Source organism: Brassica oleracea, chromosome C6, assembly GCF_000695525.1.
Source record: "Brassica oleracea var. oleracea cultivar TO1000 chromosome C6, BOL, whole genome shotgun sequence".
Taxonomy (NCBI): domain Eukaryota; kingdom Viridiplantae; phylum Streptophyta; class Magnoliopsida; order Brassicales; family Brassicaceae; genus Brassica; species Brassica oleracea.
This window is the reverse complement of record NC_027753.1, coordinates 17,196,873-17,222,605: the sequence shown is the minus strand read 5'-3', so window position 1 is coordinate 17,222,605 and position 25,733 is coordinate 17,196,873. Positions and strand designations below refer to the sequence as shown.

Genomic DNA, 25,733 nt, shown 5'->3' with positions numbered 1-25,733 from the left:
TAGGATCAACATCTTGTTGAAATTCTGAAGTGTTATGCTGAGTGTATGAATCTCGTTCATCTTCGACAATCATATTATGGAGTATGATACATGCTCTCATAATATTTTCTATTTTGTCTTTATTCCATAAATTAGATGGATTTCTAACAACGGCGAATCTAGCTTGCAGGACTCCGAAGGCACGCTCTAGCGTGAGGACTTGCTTTGAAATAATTTTCAACACGTTCCCAGAAGGTCCGTGCATTTTGATCGTTTCCAACAACAACATCCTTAGATGTGTTCAGCCAGCCACTTATCGGAACCTCGTCGTCAGAAGGCGTCTATTTCTTCCTCTCCCTACGCTCCACTGGTGTGACTACAGGTTGAGATGGCACGTCAGGTTGTTGGGAACTGAAAGGGGGGATTTTTGATGCTCCAAGGTTCACACTAGAATGAAAACTTCCATAAGGGTAGTTTTCATGGTTAACAGTTTCGTGTTGACTGTTAAGGAGTCCTATATAACCAGAGGACTGGGTATATGGATACCTTGAAGCCATACCAATAAGAACAGAGAAGAGAGGAAAGAACAGAGAAGAGAGAAAGCGAGATAGTAGATTGCGTCGATTATACAATGTATGGTTGAGGTTTAATAGCCAAAAGTTTAAAGTGTGGTAAGTAAACCACATTATGACTAACCATAAACCAACAAGGTCTTATCAGAAGTTATTACACAAACAACAACACAAAAACCAATCAAGTTAACTTTTACAAGGTCATTTAATTCAAAGGGTATTTGGTTTCAATCAAACTAAGTTTCAAACTGTAACTCTAAATCATCAGACTCAATATATAACTCAATTTCAAACTCAATAAGGGCACGGTTTAACTGAAACGATAGTATTAAAAGGCTGACTATATTACATCATTCATTACAGAGCATTTTATACATGAAACTTGATATATAACTCAATGTATAACAGGAATAGAAACGAGAGTCTCTAACTAATCAGTTGCAATATATATATGAAACTCAAAATTTAACTCAATACATACAATAGAAACGAGAATCAAACAAAAAATCAAATGAAATTCTCAATATATAACAGGAATTCAAATGATCCTAAATGAAATCAAACATCAAGGCCAGCTAATTTTCTTAATCAAATCAAGCATCACGGCGTTTGTACAACGAAATTGCTAAACTGTTCTATCCATGCAAGTAATACGAAACAAGATTAAGAAAACCGTAACTCTATTTCATTTACAATCACAAACCACAATCCCATTCATCACAAACGACGATCCGATTCAGAAACATCAAAACCAACCAATCACAGAACAAGGCGGATACAAATCAAAAATCAATACATAATCATCAAAATCCCATGACCGATCCCACAAACCGGAGATACAAATCGTCAATCACAAAAAAAAACCCATGAAGGAGGAGGAAGACATACCTCGTTTAGGTCTGAATCGGCGGAGAAGCGTCGATGTGATGAATCGATTGACTCGGCGAAGAAGCGTTGAAGAGGCAGCAGATCGATTGAATCGGCGGAGAAGCGTCGATGAGGCAACTACTCGCACCTCCGGAGAACCTATCGCCACTGCTATCGCCGCGGAGAAGAGAGAATCAAAGAGAAGGCTGGAAAATAGAAGAGGACGGTCTGACTTTCCCCAACCCTATTTCGACTTCCAACCGGATGCTGCCACGTCGCCCATAAGGACGAAGCCCAAAGACCTTAATTAAGGTCCGTTTACAATGATATTCGGTCTTTTTTATTTATTTTTCGACCCAATAATATGGGGGACGGGCATTAGGACTCGCGATAATAATGGCCTAATAACCGCACTTGACGTAATAACTAGCGTATTTGCAAATACGCACTCCTCCTTCTCTAGATAACTATTGTTTTTATATATTAATTAATTTGTTACTTTTATTTTAAAAATCAAGTAATAAATTAAAACCAGAATATGTTGTAAAGAACTTTTAAAACTAGCACGTAGTTCAAACTATCTCTTTTGACATTTTTATTTTAACTACAGTCATCCAAATATTTATTTTCTGTTTATTAAATGATAATTATACAAATTATTTTAATTATTTAAATATGATTATTGATTATTTAAACAGTAGTTTATATAGTTTTAATAGTAATTTAATGATTCAAATTATATTAATTGTTATAATTATATAACCAAAATTTACTTATTAACTAAAAATAATTAAAATGTTTTATTAAAATTTTGTTATTTTTTTTCTTATCATATTTATAATTAATTTTGATATTTCTTCTGAAAAACTAAAATTTATTTTATTTCAAAAATAGCATAGAAGAAAAAAAAAATTATATTTGTTTTTCCGTAAAAGTCACATTATTTAAAAATTGTAAATTATAAAATATTCTTAAAATAAATATTCTAAATATTTATTTAGCAAAACCGCAAATACTTTTTCTCCAATCAAACACAATTCCGCACCGCTTATTCTATCAACACCGCACTTGTCCCGCAAACCGCATGAACCGCAGTTGGACCGTACCGCACTTTAAATCCGCACCGCTTAATCTATCAAAACCGCGGTTACCATTCGGACCCTTACTTGTTCTCGTCGGCGGGTATATTTAACTTTCAAGATGCCATTTTCAGAAGCAGCCCAGACTTTTATGGTCCCATCCAAAGAAGACGATAAGAGATACTGATCCCAGCGTAAGAGAGATGTGACAGTGTCGGTATGTTGCCTCAGGGTTATTGTGCACTCCAGTGTGTTGAGATCCCACACATTGTTTTATCCACGGAACCAGAGTATAGTCGCTGACCCCCAACAATAGATCATGTGACTTCACTTCACTATGGTGTCCGAAGGATCAGACTCGCCGTCAGTAGCTTTCCAGACAGATATATATGCTATCAAAAGCAACTTAATTTAGATACAACAAGGAAGTGATTAATGTAGAAAATGCTCAAAGAACTTTATTGGAACAGAAATATAATAGCTTATTAAAGCTTTATTTGAGAGCAAGAAATATACATAAAAAGAGAGACTATAATCTTGTCTTCAAGAACAGAACATACGTTAATTGTATTTCAAAATGAGATAGAGAGAAACTGCTTGTAGCAGCCAAGGTTCCAACTTCAGAACATATAACGACATATATATATGAATCTGTAATTCAGTTACATGAGTTATAAAGGCTTCTTATGGATCATGAGGTTGGGCTTTTCTTTGGGCTTCAATACTCCCCCGTAAACTTAGCGTAGGTGAATCTCAATGAGTTATAAAGGCTTCTTATGGATCATGAGGTTGGGCTTTTCTTTGGGATTCAATACTCCCCCGCAAACTTAGGCATAGGTGAATCTCAACGGAGCTCAGTTTGAAACACATGTTGTACTTGATAGGAGCAGAGTAGTAAGAAGGATCCCATGGAGGTGTAAGTAGATTGCTCACTTCGTCACAGAGATAGAGATCAGTATGAGATTGTTTGGTCTCTACTTGGAGAGTATCGCATGGTTTCGTCACAGAGATAGAGATCAGTATGAGATTGTTTGGTCTATACTTGGAGAGTATCGCATGGTTTCACTCAGAGATTTCTCTTGAACTTGGAGAGCTTAGTCGATCTCACTCAGAGGTACATTGTCACCTTTCTTTCTCACTAAGAGTTCGGGTTTCCTTAAGCCCGCTTACCTCAACAAATACTTCTCATGACAAAGGAGAATGTCCCCACAACTACTAAAAAATCTACAACTCTCTACTACCCATCAATTGACTAGCCTATCATTTAGCTCTCAGATTCCAAGCCAATAGCACTAAATCATTCATAACATACCAGAAGATATGCACTGATGAAGAGAAATGAAAGAACTTCCCCTGCTCTTGTCGTTGAAAGGTGAAGTGGGAAACAAGTGCTTTTCGTTTCCACTTTTTTTTTTGCATTTGGGCTTTTATTTGGATGAAAGAACTTCCCCTGCTCTTGTCGTTGAAAGGTGAAGTGGGAAACAAGCGCTTTTCGTTTCCACCTCTCTTTTTTTGCATTTGGGCTTTTATTTGGATGACCCAATAACATGTTGAGTTGCTGGAGCCCAACTTCTTCTTCTTTGATTGGATTCCCCGCTTCTGGTTTTTGTTACCATGCGACTCTGATGGAAAGAGTAAAGCTCAATTCCCCGCTTCTGGTTTTTGTTACCATGCGACTCTGATGGAAAGAGTAGAGCTCGAACTGTAACCCTCACTGTCATATCAACACATATCTGCAACACCATTGCAGAAAGTCTCTTCCTTTCTTTGGATTTCGCCTTCAAAACCAAACACCATGAAACGTTGAAGCAAACTTGATAAGCTTGAGCGGAAGTTCTAGAAGAGGCAAGATAAACCCATTAACCGACTGAAGCTCTGATACCATGATTAAAATGTAGAAAATGCTCAAAGAGCTTTATTGGAACAGAAATATAATAGCTTATTAAAGCTTTATTTGAGAGCAAGAAATATACATAAAAAGAGAGACTATAATCTTGTCTTCAAGAACAGAACATACGTTAATTGTATTTAAAAATGAGATAGGGAGAAGCTGCTTGTAGCAGCCAAGGTTCCAACTTCAGAACATATAACGACATATATATATATGAATCTGTAACTCAGTTACATGAGTTATAAAGGCTTCTTATGGATCATGAGGTTGGGTTTTTCTTTGGGCTTCGATAGGAACTAACACAAGTAGAAAGTGAGAGGAAATTAAAAAAATTACACTTGACCCAGCAAAAAGCATCCCACTGCTAACAGTCATAGCATGCACCTGACCAGCCATTCCATTAAGATGCAAATCTTTATCGGTTTGGAGTTTGGACGTTGAAAGCTTGCAAGGTTGTAAATAAACATAAAAAAACTATGAGATCAGAACAAGCAAGATAAAGACAACTCACGAAGATCACTAGGATTGCTGCAAATATAGTTTAGTTTAAGTAATGCCTCAAACTAAATTTTGCAGCATTTGGCAAGCCAAGGAAAACCCATGGCCCTTCACTTATTAAAAACCCGGCTTCTGCATGAAGTTTGATTGTGTGGCAGTCCCATATTTGCAATGTACCATCGCTACTGGCTGAGAAAAGTTTTATCTGAACCCTTAGGAAGCACAATCCCCTTTATATCCTATAGGCAACTTCATGTTAGCAAAAGAATATTTTTGATTTAGCCAGAAATTTAGAAAAAGGAAAAAAATAAGTTCTTGTGTCCATCGAGAGCAGCTACCATGACCAATCCTGGGAAGCAAGACCAAGAGTGCAGGAATGGGTTTCGTTGACCCGTAGGTGTTATGATCATTCTTCCTTGGCACATTTCCTTCTTATGCGGTCCAAATCAGATTCCTAGACCACTTATTTAGACCGTTCTTCAAAACATATTCTCCGAAGCTGCAAAATCTTGTTGTCTTTTTCACTCCGAAATTCCTACTCTCCTTGGCGCCTTGTGATTCAGACTATCTAAATCACTTAAACTTTAGCAGACTGAAGAGCAGATTCGGGTTGCTTGCATCCATGATGATCCTCTTAGAAGAAGATCAAAAGTTCCATCTAATCTTCTGATAACCCTAGAAGAGGGATCTAGCCCCAACCAATGTATCCATAATCTTTATCGGTAAGCTTCCAGCACTGCTTCTACATCCATATACCGTAGAATAAACAAATCTGATTTCATATCTCCATAAAGAACTGATACGAGCACCAAGGAGAAGGAGTTGGACGAATCATCACTTAAACCGGATGGACAAGAGATCGAAGAGGATGGACCAATGACCCGAGCTAAACCAAAAGGCTTAGGGAAATGGTTGTGGCCTTTTTTAAGAAGATGAATCAGAAAGAAGACAAGAAAGAAGAAGTCCAATCTCTTTTAATATGTCTTTCAGCTTTAGAAGAATGTGGCCCGACCAAAGACCCGACCACTTCAACTGAACCACTCGCTCAACCCGATTGACCCGCTCACCAACCGAGTAACCGGAACCGCTCAACCCGCTCACCTGACCGAGTCACCCGACCCGCTCGACCCACTCACCCGACCCGCTCGACCAGGTCACCAACCCGCTCACCCGACCAAGTAACCCGACCCGCTCCACCCGATGACCCGACCAGCAAAGAACTTTGGTCGGCCAAGAAATGAAAAGTTGGTATTCAACCAAAACCGTGTGAAGACTAGTCTTGGTCTTTGTTTTTTCAGTCAAACTCTTTTGGGATTCAAGTCTTTGTTTTATGAGTTTTATGTCTTGTTTTTTATTTTGCTTTTTATTTTCGATTTTCAATTCTGTAAAACTCTACAAAAAGAGACTTGTTCTGTGTTAAAACCTTTGTGTGTTGTTTGAGAGTGATTCTCAATTGTTCCTTGTGAACATTCGATCTTTGGTGGATTCCAAGATCAAACCGGTTTGTCAAGATATTCTTCATCATATCTTGTGGTGCCATTCGACAAGCCAAAGATCTTAGAAGCGTCCTAAGTTAGACTCTGGGTGTTGGGTTTAACATACTCAGGGTACTTGCTCCACCAACTTCTCGTAAACAAGGATTATTTGTACCTTCCTCAAGTGCATTCAGGGACAGAACCGCTAGGGTTCTATCACGTGTTCCCCCTTTCTTGAAAAATATTTGACCTCGAATCTGTTTGACATACATTCAAACAAAGTGAATCAGTTCCAAAGAAATCAGAGAATGATTTAGGCTTACACAACATCTTTTGGTTCAATGGTCGAATAAGAAAGAATAGACTAAGGCTCACCATCTTGTCTGGTTCATGATCATGGAGACTACCTTCTTTCTGGTTCGTCCAACCTTGCTTTCATGTCTTTAACTACTACGAAAGGTCATTATTAATGTTTTCGTAGACTACGAAAAACAATTAGGCAGGTGCCAAAGCTTTTTCTTAATCTTCGATATAATATTTCCATAATTTAAGTTCTAAAGAATCGTTTTGCAAGAAAAAAATATTTGATATTTAAGTTCGTTTGGAAAACAACTTAATTTCTGTATTACTCTTTATATAAATTTATGTAGGTGAAGAAGACCTGAGAACCAAACAATATTCTTCTTTTTTCTTTTATTAACATTTTTTAATAGATGCGTCTCTTTGCTATTAATAAAAAAAAATCAAGACTTAAAAAAATTATTACTTTCCAATTTATAGTAAAAACATGCAATAGTTAGGTTATAATATATAGCAAACTTTGATTTAAATTGATGCCCAAATAATACGGATTAAGAGTATATCTTACACTTTTAAAAAAAAATTATTTTGTTGGATCACAATATAAATTAACCTTGAGCCATTTATAGAAAGTCAATTTGCCAAGTATTAATTTAATGAAATCATCGAGTATTAATTTAATGAAATAGCCGAGTATTAAGTTTATCATATCATATACATTTATGTTTGTGGTAATATAAATTTTACTAAAAATTGGATTTTAGATTTACTAAGCCAAATTGACATCTTAATTAAATGACACCTAATCAAAACTTTTTTTTTTAATTAATACAAATTTAAGGTTACAACTTTTTAAATATTTTTCTATTAATATATAGGTGATAGTAAAGTAAAATGTACAATAAAAAGGTAAAAACGGAAATATATCTATAAGCAAAAAAATATAAAATGCATGTAATATTTCTTAAAATAAGTTGATCAGTAGATTTTAAGTGTGACTTAATAAAAATTAGATCTCGATCCGCGCAACCGTGCGGACTTTTGTTTTCACTTATTTTTATATAAATATTTTATTTTTCAATTCTAAATTGGTATATATTATAATATATATGTATTTATCAATTTTTAATAAGGTATATTTTTTCATAGAATAGATTGTTTCAAACTTTCACATGTATTTCTATCTTCTTCTGTATATTAATTTTTTGATTTTATTTCATTATTAAAATTGTAACTATATATATAAAGATTAGTAAAATATTGTTTTATTGTCATATTCAAAGATATTGTAACATTTCACAAATTTAGAAAGTTTTTAAAAAATTAAAATTTTCGCTTCATAGATTTATATTATCGAGTAAATAATTAAACATTTAGTTTTTGTTTAATTTTTAAAATAAACTATATAGTTTAAAATTTGTTTTCATTGGTTTAAGATAGTAAAGATTAATCATTGTTAGATAATATGATTTTTGTTATTTAAACAAAGATATTTATAATTTTAAAAGTTAAAATCGACAAATATTTAAATATTTAACATATGGAGGTATAGTATTACAACAATAAATTATATCTATTTAATTTATACTATCTATAAATCCGATGGATCATCTATTGTTTAAATCAAATTATTGATAGTCCAATAAAAATTTCCGGTAGACCCAAATTTTAAATGATAAGATTATAGATTAAATGTAATATAATTTTATAGAAATATGTATATTAGATGATACATTTTTTAAAAAATCACATATGAATTCATAGTATAAAATAATTTCACTTCTTTTGAGAAGCTTGTTCCGTACACCGCATGGACGTCTCATTCCCCCCATTTTTTTTCTTTTTAACTATTCAATTTGTTTCTCTCCTTCCTCGTCGCTTCAGTATCTAAGAAGCTTTTAGTCTTCTACAAAGAAAAAATAGAAAACTATACAGTATAAACCAAGAATCAGGGGAGTGAGAATCATAGAGTCAAAAATGTTTCACTCGGAAGGGCTCGTATCGAGGAAAGGACCTTTAGGAGCGATTTGGGTGGCAGCGTATTTCGTGAAGAAACTAAAGAAAGCTCAAGTCAAAGACACTAACATTCCTTCCTCCGTTGGTTCGTCTTCCTCCTTCCCTTCTCTCTCCCTTTCTGAATTCTGCTCAGTGAGTGTGAAATTACCCGAAATAGAAACTTAGGGTTTCGTTTTCAAGGCTCGACTCCATTTGGATGGGGTTAGAAACCTGACTTCATTTGCTCATTATTTGGCAGATTTGATTTTGTGATTTTTTTTTTTTTTTTTTTTTAATTTCTATGTTTGTTGTTTTTGCGCTCACTAGTTGTTTGCTAGAATGCCTGAATGAACCTCAGAGTCTGAGGTTTTATTTAGCGTTATTACAACTGCTAAAGTTTCGACTGCAAATTGATGGATAAGAACATAATATGTAACTAAAACTCCTTTGTTTGGATCTCGCAGACCAGATCTTGCAACAGGAGTTGGACGCTTTGACATACAGAGGGTTAGCGTATCTTCTTCTTGGTCTTGTTAGAATATATTCCAAGAAGGTGGACTCTTTGTTCCATGATTGCAACACAGCCTTGATCGGTGTAAAGGAGCAGAACAGAGATAACACTAATGTGCCTTTGCCTGCTGCTGCATCTACGGGGTTTCCTTCAATTGCTCTGCCTCAGTGTTTCGAACTGGATGCTTTTGATCTTGGGCTTTTGGAAGATTCTCACGGGTATTTTGCTTGTTAATCCTGTACAGTTATGTATCAGTTATTATAGTCTCACATTTTGTGTTTCTTCTTCTTCTCAGGGATAATGTTAAGCCGCAGGAAGATATTACACTTAAGCATGGTAATTACTTCAAAGAAACACTTTTCAAGTTCATCATGTATTTATTTATACCACTGCATTGCGATGAAACAGATGGAGTTTCTGGTCGGGATACAGAGAGCATTGACCACTACTATATGGAAAGGGTATGGCTTCTTACCTCATAGAATACTGAGTATAGAGTATACAAGTGAAAATATATGTTGTGAAGATACTATTTGTGGAGTTGCAGTTCGACATGGAGGAGGATGACCTCGGCTGTACGTTTCATGTTGTCGATGATCATACTGATACTAGACAGTGAGTGTGATATTGTTTTTGGATCTATTTAACATGTAATCCACAAACACATGCTCAACTTTCTCTTGTTATATCTGTTGTTGCAGTGACACCGCCCATGATATGGACATTGATGTCAGAGATGCTAGTGGAGAAGCATCAGTCAGAGAAGTTGAAGCAGAACCACTGGAGTCTAACAAGTCATCCAGAGATCAACAAAACGCATCTAGGCATGACCGGTCCCTCCCGTCTGAATGCAAGAGTCCTGAAGCGCTTCACGGGATTGAGGAACTAGAACCAGGATCTGTGGTGGGAAATGGAGACTTGCCTGAATGCATAGAGAAACATAGAGGCCATAGTGATGTGGAAATGACGGACACTAATATGTTTCATACAGAGCCATCTGAGACTCCTCAAGTGAATAAAGTTGGATACAATGAGAAAGGTTTCCTCTCTGACATGACTTTGTCAGAAGAGCCTGAGAGTAAAGGGTCTAATGCTAAAGATGCGCCAGTTGCTGCTACTCCCAAAACACCTTCGCGGCTGAAGACCTCTCAAGGTTGTCTGACACTTATTAGAAACAGGAACTCCAGATATTTTATTTAGTAATGTGTGATCTTATACTTCTGGGATACAGGGGAAACAAGCCATCAGTTCTCCATCATTAACACGCCTGGTGGAAAGGAATCTTCTTCTCGGGTTTCGCGGAAGAGAAAATGTCTAATAGATGATGAAGTGATAATCCCGAACAAGTAAGCTAACTTTTTGTAACCTCGGATTATATTCATCTGCGGAGTTCCATACAGGTGTATTATGTTTCTTCTCTTTTTATTGTAGAGTTTTGAAGAAAATGATAGAAGACTCAAGTACATTGGTTACAAAACGTAGAAAGGTTCCTCATACTGACTATTATGAGAGAAGAATCAAACGTTTTGCCGATCCCTCTAGAAGTTTTTGGGACCCTTTGTTTCCATGTAAGTGAAACTTCAGAATTTGCTATACCTTTATTTTCAGATAGTACTACTGTTGTGTTTGCTGATTGTTGTAATTCTATTCCAGATGGCTCTTTGGACCTCCAATTGCTTTTCTGTCAACCCATCAAGTTTAAAGAACAGAACACCACAGAAACTCCTAAAGCTGCTAAAACCGCTAGGCGAATGAAAAGGTCTTCTCTTAGAACAGTTGAAAGCCGTGGGGATGTTTTTCCTTTAGAGCAGACTGAGACTGGTCGGGAAATTATGGAGACTCCTCAGGCTGCTGGTCTTGCCGAGCTGAAAATTACTGTTCCAGAGATGGTTTCAGCAAGTTCCATAGCTGCTGAAAGTGCTCATCAAACAAAGGTTGCTCCAGAGACGCCAATGAAGCCTGCAGAGCCAACGTATATTGCTCCAGAAACACCAGCAGTCTCTGAGCGAGTTGAGATTGCTCCTGATACGCCCGTGAGAGAATCAATGTCGAAAAGATATTTCGAGGACCCTGAGACCTGTGAACAAGAAACAAGACCTTCAAACTCCTTCACCTTCTTTGACGAGTGCCCGTCAGCATTTTGCGAGGATAGAAGGGACCTTGATGCAATTTTGATGAACGAGGAGGTACTGTTCAATAATTAGTTTCACTCATATTTTTAGTTACAGAACTGAGCATTTGTTTTTTGCTTGTGCTTCAGCAGGTGAATGCACATGAAACAGAGGACCTGCAACAAGGTAAACTGGCTTCTGGTCTTATCTTAAGAATGGAAAGCACACAATATCTTGAAACAATAATTCAGAAATGATCTCATGCCAGATTTTGGTTGACTAGTTCACAGAAATCTATGATGAATGGGACTGATGCTTTTTGAGAACCATAAAACATAGACAACTTACAATGGGATCAAAATCTTATCATTATATTGTTTGTTGCATATTTGATGTGTTTTTGTACTGTGTTCTTACGTTGTATGCTACTGATTTGCAGAGACATGGTTAGCAAGAACGAGGTTGGTAGACTCACACCTTTGATCTTAGTTTCTTTGCGTATATTTTCAGATCAAGATCCAAATTTTCTGACTATGGATTGTGCAGGAATGTGGCAAAATTCTTGGAGAAAACGTTTCTGGAGCAAAGGGAGAAAGGAGAAGAAGAAAAAGCGAGTTTGTTACAGTTGTGCAGAGGAAGAACGCAGAAGGAAAGCGCAAGACTCTTCTACGAGACTTTGGTATGTCACATCTGGTTTATCTTTTGTGGGTGGGTTTTCCATCAAGCTGTCGAAAAAGCGAGTTTGTTACAGTTGATTTGATATACGGGAAATAAAATAATAATATTTGTTTGCAGGTATTGAAGACGAAAGGTTACTTGGAAGTGAAGCAAGATCATCCATATAGTGATATTCTTCTCTCGCGGTTCACCGGACAACATGAAGCTTGTTGAGAAGCTCTATCTAGATTTCTTCTCTCCAGTTTAGGTTTTTTTTTTCTGGTAAGTTGTTAGTCTTTTTGTAATCAAAGGGATTTGGGGTTTTTTTCCTTACCGTCGTTTAAGTCAACTCTTTAGACTTGGAATGATCAACCACCTTAATATATATGAATCGACTTGGTTGATCTAATCAAAGTTTTGGAGACAATGCAAAATACTTAAAGACTTCTTTTAGGTTTTGGGAGAACACCCAGAAGAAGGACACGCTAAAACTCTGTATGTTCAAATCTAGATCGTTGTGATAGTGATTAGTTTTCCTGCTTAAAGGTGTATCTGATTTTGTTGAACGGAACTCATCTCTTTGGCTTGTCTAAGTTGTCTTCTTTCTCCCTATATGTTCCTGTCTATGGTCTTGATGACAGTCTATTCTGGAACTTGTAACAATAAGCTTACTATGTTGCTGAGGGGTTTAGTTTAGTTCACGACGTCGAGAACCAGCTTTCGGGATTTGAGAACTGGCCATTTCAGTCTCCTGTAATATGCACACTTGAACCAGAGGCAATGATAGTAAGAAGATCCAGTTGAGACCCATCTGCGCACACACACGGTCATAGAACCAGCGTTTAAAGCAACTGTTACAGGAAATCAATATCCTCTATCTGGTTTAGTCAATTTCGGTTTAGCATTCCATTTCTATATTTCGGTTTTGTACAAACAACTTGTATTTATGCCTTTACCCTATTAGGTTCTTTAGATGATCCTTATTGATCATCTCTTCATCTGATTTCCCTTCTTTCTAGTAAAAGTGTTGGGTGTTGCCATGTTTTGGGAAAGGAATTTACAACTGCAGTTAGAAATTTCTTTGAATCAGGAGAATTGCTGATTGCCACTATCCTTTATATACTAAATCACAAATCATCTAACCAATCAAATTTTGCCACATAATTTATGTTAAAAAAAATTAAAAAACAATTAAAACAAGATAATGATTATAAAAAAAACTTATCAACCGTTTCTAAAAAGAGCGCCCACTACCCATGATCCTACTTCTTCATCCACTATCTTTTCTTTTTCTTATTTTTATATCTCTAAAAATTTGATAAACGAACAACAACGACATTAAACTACCTATCGATTGAGAATATAATAGGAAAGGTTTATACTCTTGCTTCATCAATGTTTTGAGCAGAGTTGAGTTTTTTTTCTTCTAAATAAACGGATCTCTGCAACCAAATTCTCCAGTTACACTATTTTACTATTCAGTACAGTTTTGTTGGCTCAGCGCCTTAGCGAAACACCAAATTGCTTCATCAAAACCTGTTTAAGGCCAAGAAGTTTCGAGAAATAATGGATATAGTGGATCCTAGCTGCTGAAGATTCGACAAGTGCAAAGAGACTTCAAGGTAGGAAAAAGAGAAAGAAAGGGGGAGGAAGAAAGAAAGCAAACGTAGACATGGTACAACAGGAGGAACTGAATTTCATAAAAGGTAAAATCAATTATACTAATTCACCACTTTAAGGATCTGTATTGTTTAAATTCTACTGCGAATACTTTGATATTCGGTGAGAAATTTTGGTCTGTTTACGGTTGTATGGGATAGGAACTTCAAATGTTGATGCCATGGAAAATTAAGAGAGTTATATTAGCTATATGTCTGCATTTTTTTTTAATCTCTAGAAATTGGTCGGCAATCTTTGCAATACATAATTTTTAGATGTTTGATATACCAATACACAACGAAAAATAAATTCTTTCAACTTTGCGTTCTCTTGACTGCAGGGAATATTAGGAACTCAGACAATCAGATTCTTCAATGTTTTTATTCTCTAAGGTAACGTTCTCAAAAAAATATATCTAAGAATGGTTAAATATCAAATTGGAAACATGATATATATATATATATATATATAACTTAAATATGGTCTTCTTTGTAACAAAAAAATATCCCATGGGTAGCATGGGGTCAATACTAGTAAACCATAATCCCCAAGTTTTGTGGAGCAACTTCGGTAACGGACAACATGTCTATTTCTTACTGCAACACTCTCTAAAAAATTATTGGTCAAATAAAAAAACAATAGACAAAGATATAAACTCTTGTGAAAAGAGAAGTATTTGGAGCAGTAATTCAAACACTAAAAATGTAAAATAATAAAGATATAAATAAAGTGTTACAACAAAAAAAGTTTGATATGAAATTGATTGTGAAGAAACATAGTTTCATGTAATAGATACAACTATTTTTAAATTTTTTATTATTCTAATAATAATGGAAGAACTTGAATTATACGACCTTAAAAAATAATCTTTGAAAGATAAATTTGATGAAGAATTAATGATATCAAAATTATGTTCCCGGGAACTCTAGTTATTCGGTTGAATTAAAAAAAAATCGATTTCATAAGATATATTAAAAGGACTAGATATGTTTTAGCTTGAAGTGTCATACTAAAAGTGTTATCTGAGTAAGTTACTAATATTTTTGTGAATGAAAAATATGCCCATCATATGACAAGAAAAATAATAATACGTAACTTTAATTATAAGAGCATAAATAACTCATATGTACAAGAAGAATTTGTAGACGATTGTATGTAAAGAGATTTGGATTGAAATCTAGATAGACCAAGAATTCATATCTATGTCAAAATAGGATTTTGGATTTGAAGTTTAAAGACCCCATATATTATAACAGAAATAAAAAAAGTTTATCATGTTGTACTCAATCTTCTAAAGAGATTTATTTGATCGGAATGCTTTCTTAAAGGTATTACTTCTAAGAGAAGATATATAACCAAAACCGGGCGGATAAATAAATGTCTAGAAGCGAAACAAAAAAATTTAGCCGCAGTTGTAGAGTTTTAAACTCTGGTTTACATATTACATTAACAATAGAGTTACCAATATAGCTACTTGATATTTTGGTTATAATTATCCCCTTAAAACATATATATTCATTAGTCCTGAAGTACATGTTTCATAGGCTGAATGGACGGTAAGCCCTATAGAATATAGTCTGTGGTTATACTCTTTTTCTTTATCATGGTTTTTATCGTACCAGATTTCCATGACAAAATTTTAACGAAGCAAAAAAAAAACATATAAAATTAATAGACATCCAAGAGGAATGTTAATAATTTCAAAGATGTAAATTTATCACCGTTTTAAGAGATTTTGAGATAAAAGAATATCTGAGAAAATGATTAAAGCATAACAAAACCTATACAATGGAGAAGAATGATGGTGTTCGTGTCCTACATATTTGTTAAAGTGACAATTTGGTTGATTTATTCAACAAAGCGTTGTTCATTGCTATTTCCAAAAATTTAATTTATCTATCAGATTACATTGTCACAAAGATCTTTGACAGATGTAAGTTAGTGCATGATGCAATTTTTGTTTACCTTAACCATTATTTGTTCGTATTTAATTTTTTGGTAAGATTTTTAACGAGTAGCATTTTACGATGATCATCAAAAAAATGTTATGATTATTGTACTAAATACACTTATTCCCCAAAGTTCACTTATTCTCCAAGTTACATTTTTGTCTAAGATATTGTATTTCTATATAACAAAAACCATTACTCATAAAATAAGATGCATCAATTAGTTTTTGCTCTTTCTTTTTAACGATGATTTATTATGACATTACATTTATGAGAAATATTACATAGACGATTCGACAACCGACAATACTACATGCCTTATGAAGATCTACACGCCTAACTGTATCATCTTAGCCGTCCTATGAAGATCCATCCCTGACCAGATTTACTTGTGTCATGTTGAAAATTTTTTGTAAACCTTTTTTCTGTAGTCTGCATTAATAAATCGCTCTCTCCGAGACTTGAAACCTAGATTTCATGTAATTTGCAAGAAATTGCATAGTCTGAGGTTCAGGCAAAGATTTCACTCCGCGAAAAAGATGATTCATTCGGATCAACATGAAAGCCCAACTACATTGCATTGCCAGAATTCATGTTATCTATTGGAAAGAGGTTGACCTCCTTGCTTCTATGGTACAATCCTCTTCCCGCTGAGCCTCCTTTCTTCCGTGATTAACTGTTGGCACCAGTCCTACATTTTGTCTCTGTGGACCGAGAAGAAAGGACTCACTGCGCCAAGATCACTAACTAACACGTCTATGGTTAACCGATACAGCACATCATCATTTAGCTATCGCAATTCTTTTCCTAATAGCAGGTCATATGTATAGGACCAACTGGGGTATTGGTCATGGTCTAAAAGATATCTGGATGTAGAAGCTTTTTAAACCTTAACCAGCAGGCTACGGTGCTTCCGCACTCTCTTTTTATTTAAGAACACCCTATAATTTTTAATTACTTTATTTGGGTGTAGGCTCTGGTCAAGGCATTTCCGAACCTAAGAGAACCTCCAATGAAGTCTCTTAGAAGAGGTTCTTAAAAAAACAAAAAAAATAAATAAAAAAGGATAAAACAAGAGAACCGCCTCTTAATATATGGTTTTTGGAATTGATAAGAACCCCATACGTGTCCTCTTGGTATTGGTCTTCTCTTATGTTGATGCTTTTTGTTTTTTTTTTTCCAGAACCATCGTCTTCGTTCCTCTTGTTGCTGAACTTCGTCGATTCAAAATTCTCAGCTCAAAGTGCTCGGGTTGGGATCGTGCGTGACGGATCGACGAATCTGGGACGAATCTGGGTTTCCAACATCGAGCGTTCTGCAACTCTCGTACAGCCATGGCTGATTTCTACTGATTTGCATCTTTGGTCCTTGAGTATTTAACAAAGTACGGTTTGACCCCAAAAACTTCTGTTTGGTGCAGAAAAATTCTCAAAACTGTCTTAAAACTTCTAATTGTGTTTTTCAGCCCCCTATTTATGAAACATGTACAAAAGCAACATCTAATGACACTTAAATACAATTTCTAAACATTAAAATGATCAAAATTAATAGCTAAAAACATGTAAAAAAAAAAATTTAAGAATCTCATAGGGATTTTCCCATTGGACCGTCACAAAACTAATTACATTAATAGGAGTTCTAAACTTTTATAAAGTACACAATATATTATTAAATTAATTTTAAGAACCCATTAAAGACTCTGAGACCATGTTTATCCCTAAGAAATCCATTTGGGTTTCTTAGATTTTTTTTTTAAAAAAAAAAAAATTAAAAAGCAAACCAATCGCGGACCGCCACGAGTCAGTAGGGCCCGCGAACAGTGTAAGAAACTCACTAAAATCGGTTCTTAATTAGTAGTTTTTGTAACCGATACTTAAATGTTTTGTGGGGGTCCACGCACTAAGAAATTCAGTAAGTAAGGACCCCGGATAAACATGGTGTCGGAGGTGGTCTAAATAAATCAGTTTTTTTCCTCTCTCCAGAGTCTCCGAACGCAAATTTGGAAGAGAAAAAAATCAGGTTCGTTTCTTTCTTCTTTTCTCTCTCTCTCTAGACTCTAGAGTGTGAGTTTGTTTTTGTCGGAAGATGAATTTTGATTTCCTGGTTCAGGGCTTATCTGCATGTGAGGATTGCGACCATGGTGAATCTTGATTTCCCCGACGGTACCTCACCGCCTTCACATATTCTCCGCAGTAGAAAATCCCCACGGAAAAATGCTTCAAAGCCTTCTCCTCCTCCAGAACCAGCAACAGAACACGTGACAAAGAAGATGAAGAAGAAGAAGAAGACATTGGCGAGCAGCAGCAGAATTTGGAACGAGGAAGATGAGCTCACGGTGTTAAAAGGGTTAGTGGATTATCAAGCTCAGAAAGGAAACGAACCCAAGAGTAACTGGGCAGACTTTTATCGTTTCCTGGGAGGGTCCATCACGGGGAAATTCTCAAAGGAACAGGTTTTGACAAAGATCCGCAAGCTGAAAGCTAAGTTCATTGCTTGCATGCAGAAAGGAAACACTAGCAAATCTGAAGCCTTTCTACTTTCCAAAAGGATATGGGGCCTCCAAAATGAATCTGATCAGTCTGCTAATCACACCAAGAGTGGTGTAAGTGATATATATCTTATCATCAATTAATGTCTAAATTTGTCTAATCTCTGTTTTGCCAACATGCAAAAGGAGGAAATGGCTAATCATGAACCTTCGAATAATGAGGTAACAAAAGCTGACTTTGAAGGCAACGACGAGTCATGGGCTGTGCGGGATGCGTTCGAGACCATGGTGTCCAAAGGTTTAAGTGATTATCAAAAGAAGTTGCAGCTTGAGAAGCTGATGAACCTTGGATCTGGTAAAAGAAGAGAGTTGAGCGATGAGTGGAAAGAGTTATGTGCTGAGGAAGTTAAACTCAATATCAAGCGGTTTAAGTTTTCTGCTGTGCTTGCAGAGGCTGCTAAATGGTAACTTGGTGTCCTCGTCTTATGACTAGTTTCTGCTTGTGTCTCTAATAGAAGCAGTATGTTTTCTGTGGTGTCTGAAAGTATCAAGTCTCTCGGGTTTAATGTAAATCTTAATGTAATAAAATATCGGTTTCTACAAACTTATACTCTTCCAAGAAAAAGAAACAGTATTCTTGATCACAAGAAAATATAATCACAAGGGTCATGTCCTACAAACACATCTGATAACATGAATCACTGCTAACTAAGACAGAGGTTGTCTGTTCGTTGAGGATATTGCTCCATTGGCAGTTTTGAGACATGGAGCTTATCTTAGGAAGATTCTAAGGGCATGATTATTGGGGGTCTTTGTTTTTGGGTCTTTAATACACATATATTTATGTATATATTATATATGCCCTTACCGTCATTGTTGGAGAGAGTAGAGTCACTATTACTTCTTTTGAGAGACCTCAAACAGAATTTACAAATAGACGACGAGTCCTTTTTTCACAAGCCGTAGCTTCTCGTGGTTTGTGTGTTTCTACGACTCTTTGAGTTCCACTCCTCTGTTAAAACCAAAAATACTCCCTCTGTTTTAATGTTTCAGGTGATTGTTGTTGTTTCACAATAAAAGATGTTTTCGCATATTTAGGTAATTTTAATTTTATCAAAAACTGTGTAGCCAATTGTGTTTTTACTATTTTTGTTTATAATTAAATAAATTAATTTTAAATTATATTTCAAAGATTTTTTTTTTATAAAATGTAATTTTTTAATATGTGTGGAAAGAATCAAAACTTCTTCTAATACGAAAGAGAGAGTATTTACTTTACCAACAACACTCCAACCCCTTTCTGGTTAATTTTTAAACAGTAGAGACTAGAGAGACACATCACTGCTTCGTTAGGATCAACGATCAATGGTTAATTCCAGCGACTCCCCCTCATATTGCTTGGAGAGCCAACAAAAACACAAATCTTAGCCTTCTTCAGACGATGAAAACATCTCCTATACGGAAGCTATGGTCAGGAGGAGAAAGCAACAGAAGAAATATCTGATTTGGAATATAAACGACGTGCTTCTCATTCTCAAGGTTTCTACTTATTCTCTGCCTACTGTCTATTTTTACATCTATATTTTTTTTTTGTTTTTTCTTAACATCTTTATTATAACTTTTTTTTGATGTGGAAAAGGGAATTGTGGAATATGAAAATGAGAGGGGATTCAGATACAATTCCGATTGGGATATCTTTTATGGCTATACCAAGGACTTGATAAACATACGCTTCTCCAAAAAGCAACTCATGGAAGAGGTCAACAAGTTGAAGATGATATTTAATTTCTATTGGCTGAGATCCAAGGATGGGAAACAACTTTCTTTTACTAATTCTTATGAGAAACAACTCTTCAGATTGCGCAACAATCATTTGGGCTAAAAATGAAACAGAAGATGCTGCTAGTGAGAATAGGCAGGACCAAGCTAAGGTAAATACTGATGTGTTCTTGTTTTGAACAAGGATGTGCCTTTGGTGAAGCAAAAGCGGGTGAATGACACAAGAATGGATAAAGATAAGAGCGAGGAGTTAGGTGGTATGGATGAATTTGATGCTCTTCAGGACGCACTTGAGGCATCGACATCTTTTCAGAGTGTAGGGAAAACTAAACAGAAGATGTTGTTTCAGGATTTGAAAACTCTTGGAGCTCAGCGAAGGAGCTAGCTGGTGAGTGGAAGGCATTGCTTAATGAGGAGATGGAATTGCATATGAAGAAACTGACTCTTCTTACCAAAGCTTCCTTGTAAATGAGTTTCTGCTTGGTTCAAGAATTAAAAAAAAAAATATTATATTTGATTCCTATTGATGTTTTTTTTTGTTTCGTGGGTTTTCAAGCCATCGTTTGAACGGTTATAATTAGGGTCTGTTAAAAGATTTGTGGTTTCTTTTGTCTTAGGGTGTGATTTATTCCGCGAAAATCACCCGTCTACTACTACTATTCATTGAGTCTTTTTGATCTCTGTTTTATGTTAATGCGTAGCTTTTTGTGTAACTAATTTTAACAGTAAAGCACTCAGGTGAGAAACCCCTCACAAGTCACAACTGGTAGGTTTGCTGCGAAGTTCCATTTGGTTTGATGGTTGGTTAATATTTTTAGTTCTTTTGCTATTTTCACGGTTTAGCATATATAATCAAAATATTAAAGTTCTACAAACTAATTGCCTAATAAGAATGGTTGGTTCGATGAAGCTATGTTCTTGAATAGAACCTTATTGGCTTGGAGACAGGTTTTGGGATCAAAACCTTATGTAACTTGTTTTCTTCTTCTTCGTGTGGTTTTCAATGACGATGAGTCGATGATCCTTCACAAGTGCTTTCCATCTATAGTATTCGACATCTCATAGGAGGGATTTAAGACTTTGTATTTCTTCATGTATCTTGTTTTGTAATGGATCAAGTACCTAATCAATTATTCTTTTTGAACTCAGATATTTACTCTTATTAGTCTCGGTTGTTATATGCAACATACGAATCCTCAATCATCATATATTTTAATGAATTCACTTGCTAACCATGGATTTAATTAATCGATTATAATATGATAAACTTAGAAGTGTACGAAATATATATCTAGTTTTTCTTGAGAACACGAATAATCAAACATTTTAAAATAAGGAAGAACAAAATATATTCTATTTTGGCACAACAAAATATATTGTCGATAGATATAAACACACCAAGACACAAACCCTAAATGCTATTATAAATTCAATCCTCAGACCAGAGATTATTATATGTCTCATGTTGATCTTTTAAAATCTTCTTCACACACATTAATATATAAATATGTCTCTAAACATTAGTCACATTAAACAGCGCATTTACGAGTAAAACTGGTATTCCTTTGCTTGAATAACGATCGTCCTTAGCCCTCCAATAGGCGACAAGACCATTAAGAAAATACCAAACACGATACATACCTGAAATAAACAACACACCACATTTAATTATTTTGTTCTTTCAGAAAATGGTTTCACAAAATGCAACCATTAATTGCAAACGCCAAAAAAAAAACTGATGACAACGTTACTTACCCAGTTGGCCCACCAAGACAAGCTGTACTTCCTAGGTTTGTAGATGGCTAGCCAAATTATGCAAGGTAGCTGAAAACGATAGTGGTATTTAAATTAGAGTAAATTTCTATTATTAGTAACTAATTCAAAATGGAGAAAAAGTTTAAAGATCGCAATCTTACGAAGTATGTCGTGGGAGCAAACGCGAATCCACCAAAGAACGCCAAAAGGCCACCAAAGAACGGGAACGTCATACCAAGAAACATGGTTGCAGCTACATAAATAGGTTTACGGATCAAGGTAACACCATTACGTAAAGTCTTAAGAAAAACCAATATATTACCAACTATGTATATAATAAAAAGTAAATTTCGGTTGATTTTCTTACCAACGTAGAAACTACGAACACAGAACCGGAGAATCGTGGTTGGTCTAAAATTAAGCTTCTTAACCAATAAAGTTTCCATCATGTCGAAAACCGGCATTGCATATATCTGCAACAAAACAAAATTGGTTTAGATTACGTCAAATTTGTTTATTCAGGCAAAAGAAGAGTTTTGAGAAGAAATCCGGTTTAGATTAACCGACCTGGTAACTACCGATAACATGGATCACGACAAAGATATTAGCCGTCGCGATTAACCAAGCTGGCTTTTTAAGTGATATGAGGAGATTATCTTCAACACTGTTCCCGAAAATGTAGTATCCGACGAGAGCCACCGGAAAATAACAAAGTGCGACAACGATGTAAGCAACGATGACTCCTCTCCACATTGGGCCTTTTGATGGTTTTTCAGGAGTCGAAGGGATCGTTGCTTGGATCTCAAGGACCACATTGTGGCCTGCGTAAGCGAATGCCACATCACCTAAACCGCTGAAGAAGTTGAAAACCGTACCGGCTGTTGATTTTGCTTTGTAACCATATTCAACATCTTCTCGAACGCCTTTACTCGTCGAAGCTGCCCATGCGATTGTTGAGTAGCTATAATCAAAGGAATAACGTTTAGAACCGGTTAGTAATACTACATCCGGTTTTAAAGAAAATGCACAAACCGAATTTCTAGTGTTTAATCCTAGATGAGACTAAATCAAACCAGAATAAAACCGAAATATATTTCAGTTTGAATACGTACGCCAAAATCAACCCCAAATCCATTGTCCAAACCACAATAATTGCAATCAGATTTTGGTAAATCTAAACCAAACGGAGATTTAATTTCCATTTCCCACCCTTAATTTCGAAAAATCGAAAACTAAAGTACCTCGTTGGCATAAAACCAAAATTTCAAGTTATACTGATCCATTCCGGCATATGTATAACCAGCGCATAAACCGGTTATTGTAATTACCTTAGAGACATAACCGCGGCGGCGAGAGAAACGCCAGAGATGGAATTGAAATTGGGGAGATGAGAGAGTACGAAGTGAACAGAAGCAAAGATCATGATGAAGTAAGTAAGTTTGATGGATTTGCAATCCTCACAAACAAGCTCATGAAACTTCTTTAGCGATTGGCCTCCGGTGACCATATAAACGATACAAACGCCGATTTCCACGATCAGCTGTTGCGGTACGACTATGTAAAGACCAAGCTTTTCTCCAAACGCGTGTTGTCCGAGTTCATGGTAACGATCGAAACGCTTTCCCGGAACCATTTCGTGCATTTCAACCATTTGCCATAATGTGTATAGTGTTATTACCCACGAGAGAACCAATACTGCAACTCCCGGTCCCCTGGAAAACCCAATTAAAACCGGTTTAATTTTTCGATGGATCCGGTTTAGGTTAGTAACCAGTATGATTGAAATTTTTACCAGCCGAGCTGAGACATGGCGTAAGGGAGGCCGAGAACTCCTGCACCGACCATGGCGGTGACATTGTGAAAAGCAGAGTACCACCACTTAGCATTTCTTGATGAAGTAATTGGTAACCAATCTTCGATTTCCTTTTGTCTTGCCAATTTCTGATCGTCCTGTTTTGGTTCAAAAATATTCAAATGGAAGAAACAATGTTGGTTTACTCAAAATCATGATTTACGGCTGAAAAGATAGATGTGATCAATTATGGGGAAAAAGAAGAATAAAAGAAAAGTAAAAGGTACAACGATTTTTGAAAGATCTATTGGTTTAAGCTGATTTAGGTGTTGGTACACCAAACTTAAAGGTAAGATCTAGACTACGCGCAAAAAAGCAAAGGAGAAATCGTTTGATATGTTTATTACATCAAATCAAATCAGAGAAGTCAATGATCTTATGTCGGTTTTCTTTTTCATTTCTTTTTGGCTGAATTGTTAATATAATAATTTTGGGTGGTAAAAGGGAGATAATTTGAATGTATATAAGGGTGGATTTTTTGGAAGATCTGTTTGTCCTTTTAAACGGCGGTTTAGTTTGGTACGAGTTCCCTAGACCTTGGAAAAAGCCAGAAACTGAGCCTACGTGATTTGTAAAGGTAAAAGATCTAACTTACGAACAAAAGTGTGGTATAGTTGATTATATAATTATTTATTTTTCTTGTAACTTATAATAACTCAATTATACAGAAGGAAAAAGAAATAACATTTCTCAAAAAATAAAGAAAAAGAAATAATAGCATGTTTATTAGAAGGTTCTTAGGGTGAACTTCTTAACGGAATATAAAAACCCGTCTTTTAATTTTTAACTAAAAAGGTAAGAAGTGGTTCTTAAATAAGATAGGGTGAACTTCTTAACGGAATATAAAAACCCGTCTTTTAATTTTTAACTAAAAAGGTAAGAAGTGGTTCTTAAATAAGATAGGGTGAACTTCTTAACGGAATATAAAAACCCGTCTTTTAATTTTTAACTAAAAAGGTAAGAACTGATTCTTAAATAAGATATTTAAGAACCAGTTCTTAAATTTTTTAGTTAAAAGTTAAGAGACGGATTCTTATATTCTGCTAAGAATCTCACCCTAAAAACTCCACCCTAAGAACCCCCATTAAACATGTTCTAACTTATAATAACTCAATTACAAAAAAGGAAAAAAAAAATAACATTTCTCAAAAAAGAAAGAAAAAGAAATAACATGGTATATATAAACCTCGGAAATTATGGGAGGAAAAAATATCTAAGCTTTTAAATAATCAGAAGTCTGAAACCATAAGCTTACATCAATATCTTGACTTTAAATCTAGTTTTTAATTTTCCTCTACATCCATCTATAAGCACCACAAGTAATTTATTTTCTCGATGGTTTCTTAAGAGAAGAAAAAATTGTTTAAAAATTGTTTAAAAATTAAAAGACAAACGAAGGGAAATTTTTGAGAAAAACCGACAAAATTCTCTGAAAGAAAAGAAAATATTATAAAAAAAGATCAGCGAGCGAGGCTAAAAACAACAAAATGATAACTGTTTATCATTTTTGTAAGGGTTTGTTGTTTATCATTCTCTATAAAGGGTTTGTTGTTTGTCGTTTGACTAAGTAGACTTCATTTCATCTTTAGTGTATTTCCTGAGAATGTATAATTGAAAAGTCCAGTTTGGTTAAACTAAAATTCAACAAACTGATCAAGATCAGTGTTCAAAACAGAAAAGAAAACTCAAAATCTTAATCACAGTAACGCAATAAAACAGAGAGATAGTGACTCACATAATCATCTTGAGGAGCTTGATTTACCATGGATACACCGGGAGAAAATGAGGGAGAAAGATATAAAGAGGAGAGAAGACGTCTTGACAAGTTCTCAACTTCTCAGAGAGATTATGCTAAATATATAAAGCTCCTTATGAACATTATATACACTGATACATGTATTATATGCACTTATTAAGTTTGAATATTATGAGAGAGTAAAAAAGTTGAAGTTTTTGTTTGACTTCGCAAACTACCTGTGGAGATGGGCACAAGATTTGTGAGCTGGAATCTGCTCCTATATAAACCAATTAAAAATATAATCTTAAAAATCAGTACCAATTAACCAACTAAATATTTCTCATCAGTCATTCATCTACTAAACTGAAATTTTTTTTTTATGCATGTAGTTTCACATCGGATTCCTAGTTTCGTTTACTTAAATAGGGTTGGCTCAAAAGAGAAGGGAGTTTGCTTTTTTCTGTAAGTTGTAACTTTTGGTTAATTTGAATAAATCAGTTGTGTAGAAATTAGCTGTCATACTTTAATCAGTGAAGTTCTATAATAGGTATATATCTAGTGGAGTTTTAGTATATATG

At 35.2% G+C, this 25,733-nt stretch overlaps 4 protein-coding genes across 6 annotated transcripts; 2 read left to right on the top strand and 2 right to left on the bottom strand.

The window, feature by feature from the left end:
- Positions 1-2,545: 2,545 nt before the first annotated feature.
- LOC106297609 (zinc finger CCCH domain-containing protein 62) lies at positions 2,546-6,145 on the bottom strand. Its single transcript, XM_013733816.1, is given in 8 exon segments — positions 2,546-2,766; positions 2,769-2,830; positions 2,832-2,889; positions 3,726-3,729; positions 4,725-4,832; positions 4,963-5,088; positions 5,090-5,127; positions 5,200-6,145. Coding segments are annotated over 8 exon segments (729 nt in total). The 5' UTR covers positions 5,312-6,145.
- A 2,364-nt stretch (positions 6,146-8,509) lies between these two features.
- On the top strand, positions 8,510-12,742 carry LOC106296328 (sister chromatid cohesion 1 protein 2-like). 3 transcript variants are annotated; one of them, XM_013732433.1, is made up of 13 exons: positions 8,510-8,762; positions 9,121-9,310; positions 9,463-9,503; positions 9,576-9,628; positions 9,715-9,782; positions 9,869-10,320; positions 10,399-10,513; positions 10,599-10,735; positions 10,821-11,353; positions 11,428-11,464; positions 11,718-11,739; positions 11,825-11,957; positions 12,074-12,736. In XM_013732433.1, the coding sequence occupies exons 1-13, from the start codon at positions 8,639-8,641 to the stop codon at positions 12,167-12,169; spliced, it is 2,001 nt and encodes a 666-aa protein (XP_013587887.1). In that variant the 5' UTR covers positions 8,510-8,638; the 3' UTR covers positions 12,170-12,736. The 3 variants fall into 3 exon arrangements, with proteins under 3 accessions (XP_013587887.1, XP_013587886.1, XP_013587888.1); XM_013732432.1 differs by having other exon boundaries at positions 9,121-9,385; positions 11,431-11,464; positions 12,074-12,730; XM_013732434.1 differs by having other exon boundaries at positions 8,590-8,762; positions 9,121-9,385; positions 12,074-12,742.
- Positions 12,743-13,307: 565 nt separating this feature from the next.
- Positions 13,308-18,645, top strand: LOC106298614. Its single transcript, XM_013734752.1, has 5 exons — positions 13,308-13,641; positions 13,935-13,986; positions 17,526-17,562; positions 17,653-18,145; positions 18,218-18,645. Exons 4-5 carry the CDS (start codon positions 17,681-17,683, stop codon positions 18,497-18,499), a joined length of 747 nt encoding a protein of 248 aa, XP_013590206.1. The 5' UTR covers positions 13,308-13,641; positions 13,935-13,986; positions 17,526-17,562; positions 17,653-17,680; the 3' UTR covers positions 18,500-18,645.
- Positions 18,646-21,217: 2,572 nt separating this feature from the next.
- On the bottom strand, positions 21,218-25,397 carry LOC106297062 (lysine histidine transporter 1). Its single transcript, XM_013733345.1, has 8 exons — positions 25,153-25,397; positions 23,358-23,515; positions 22,894-23,277; positions 22,133-22,526; positions 21,933-22,038; positions 21,727-21,818; positions 21,566-21,634; positions 21,218-21,451 (listed from the first exon to the last, which is right to left on the bottom strand). Exons 1-8 carry the CDS (start codon positions 25,180-25,182, stop codon positions 21,353-21,355), a joined length of 1,332 nt encoding a protein of 443 aa, XP_013588799.1. The 5' UTR covers positions 25,183-25,397; the 3' UTR covers positions 21,218-21,352.
- Between the last annotated feature and the right edge of the window lie 336 nt (positions 25,398-25,733).

Coding starts and splice junctions, on each gene's coding strand:
- LOC106296328 (XM_013732434.1), top strand. CDS start 8,639: ATGTTTCACTCGGAAGGGCTCGTATCGAGGAAAGGACCTTTAGGAGCG. Junction 9,783..9,868: donor GATCATACTGATACTAGACA/GTGAGTGTGATA, acceptor CTGTTGTTGCAG/TGACACCGCCCATGATATGG. Junction 11,354..11,427: donor CAATTTTGATGAACGAGGAG/GTACTGTTCAAT, acceptor CTTGTGCTTCAG/CAGGTGAATGCACATGAAAC.
- LOC106298614 (XM_013734752.1), top strand. CDS start 17,681: ATGGTGAATCTTGATTTCCCCGACGGTACCTCACCGCCTTCACATATT. Junction 18,146..18,217: donor CTAATCACACCAAGAGTGGT/GTAAGTGATATA, acceptor AACATGCAAAAG/GAGGAAATGGCTAATCATGA.
- LOC106297062 (XM_013733345.1), bottom strand. CDS start 25,182: ATGGTAAATCAAGCTCCTCAAGATGATTAT. Junction 22,039..22,132: donor ATGTTATCGGTAGTTACCAG/GTCGGTTAATCT, acceptor GTTTTGTTGCAG/ATATATGCAATGCCGGTTTT. Junction 21,819..21,932: donor TGTTCGTAGTTTCTACGTTG/GTAAGAAAATCA, acceptor CTATTTATGTAG/CTGCAACCATGTTTCTTGGT.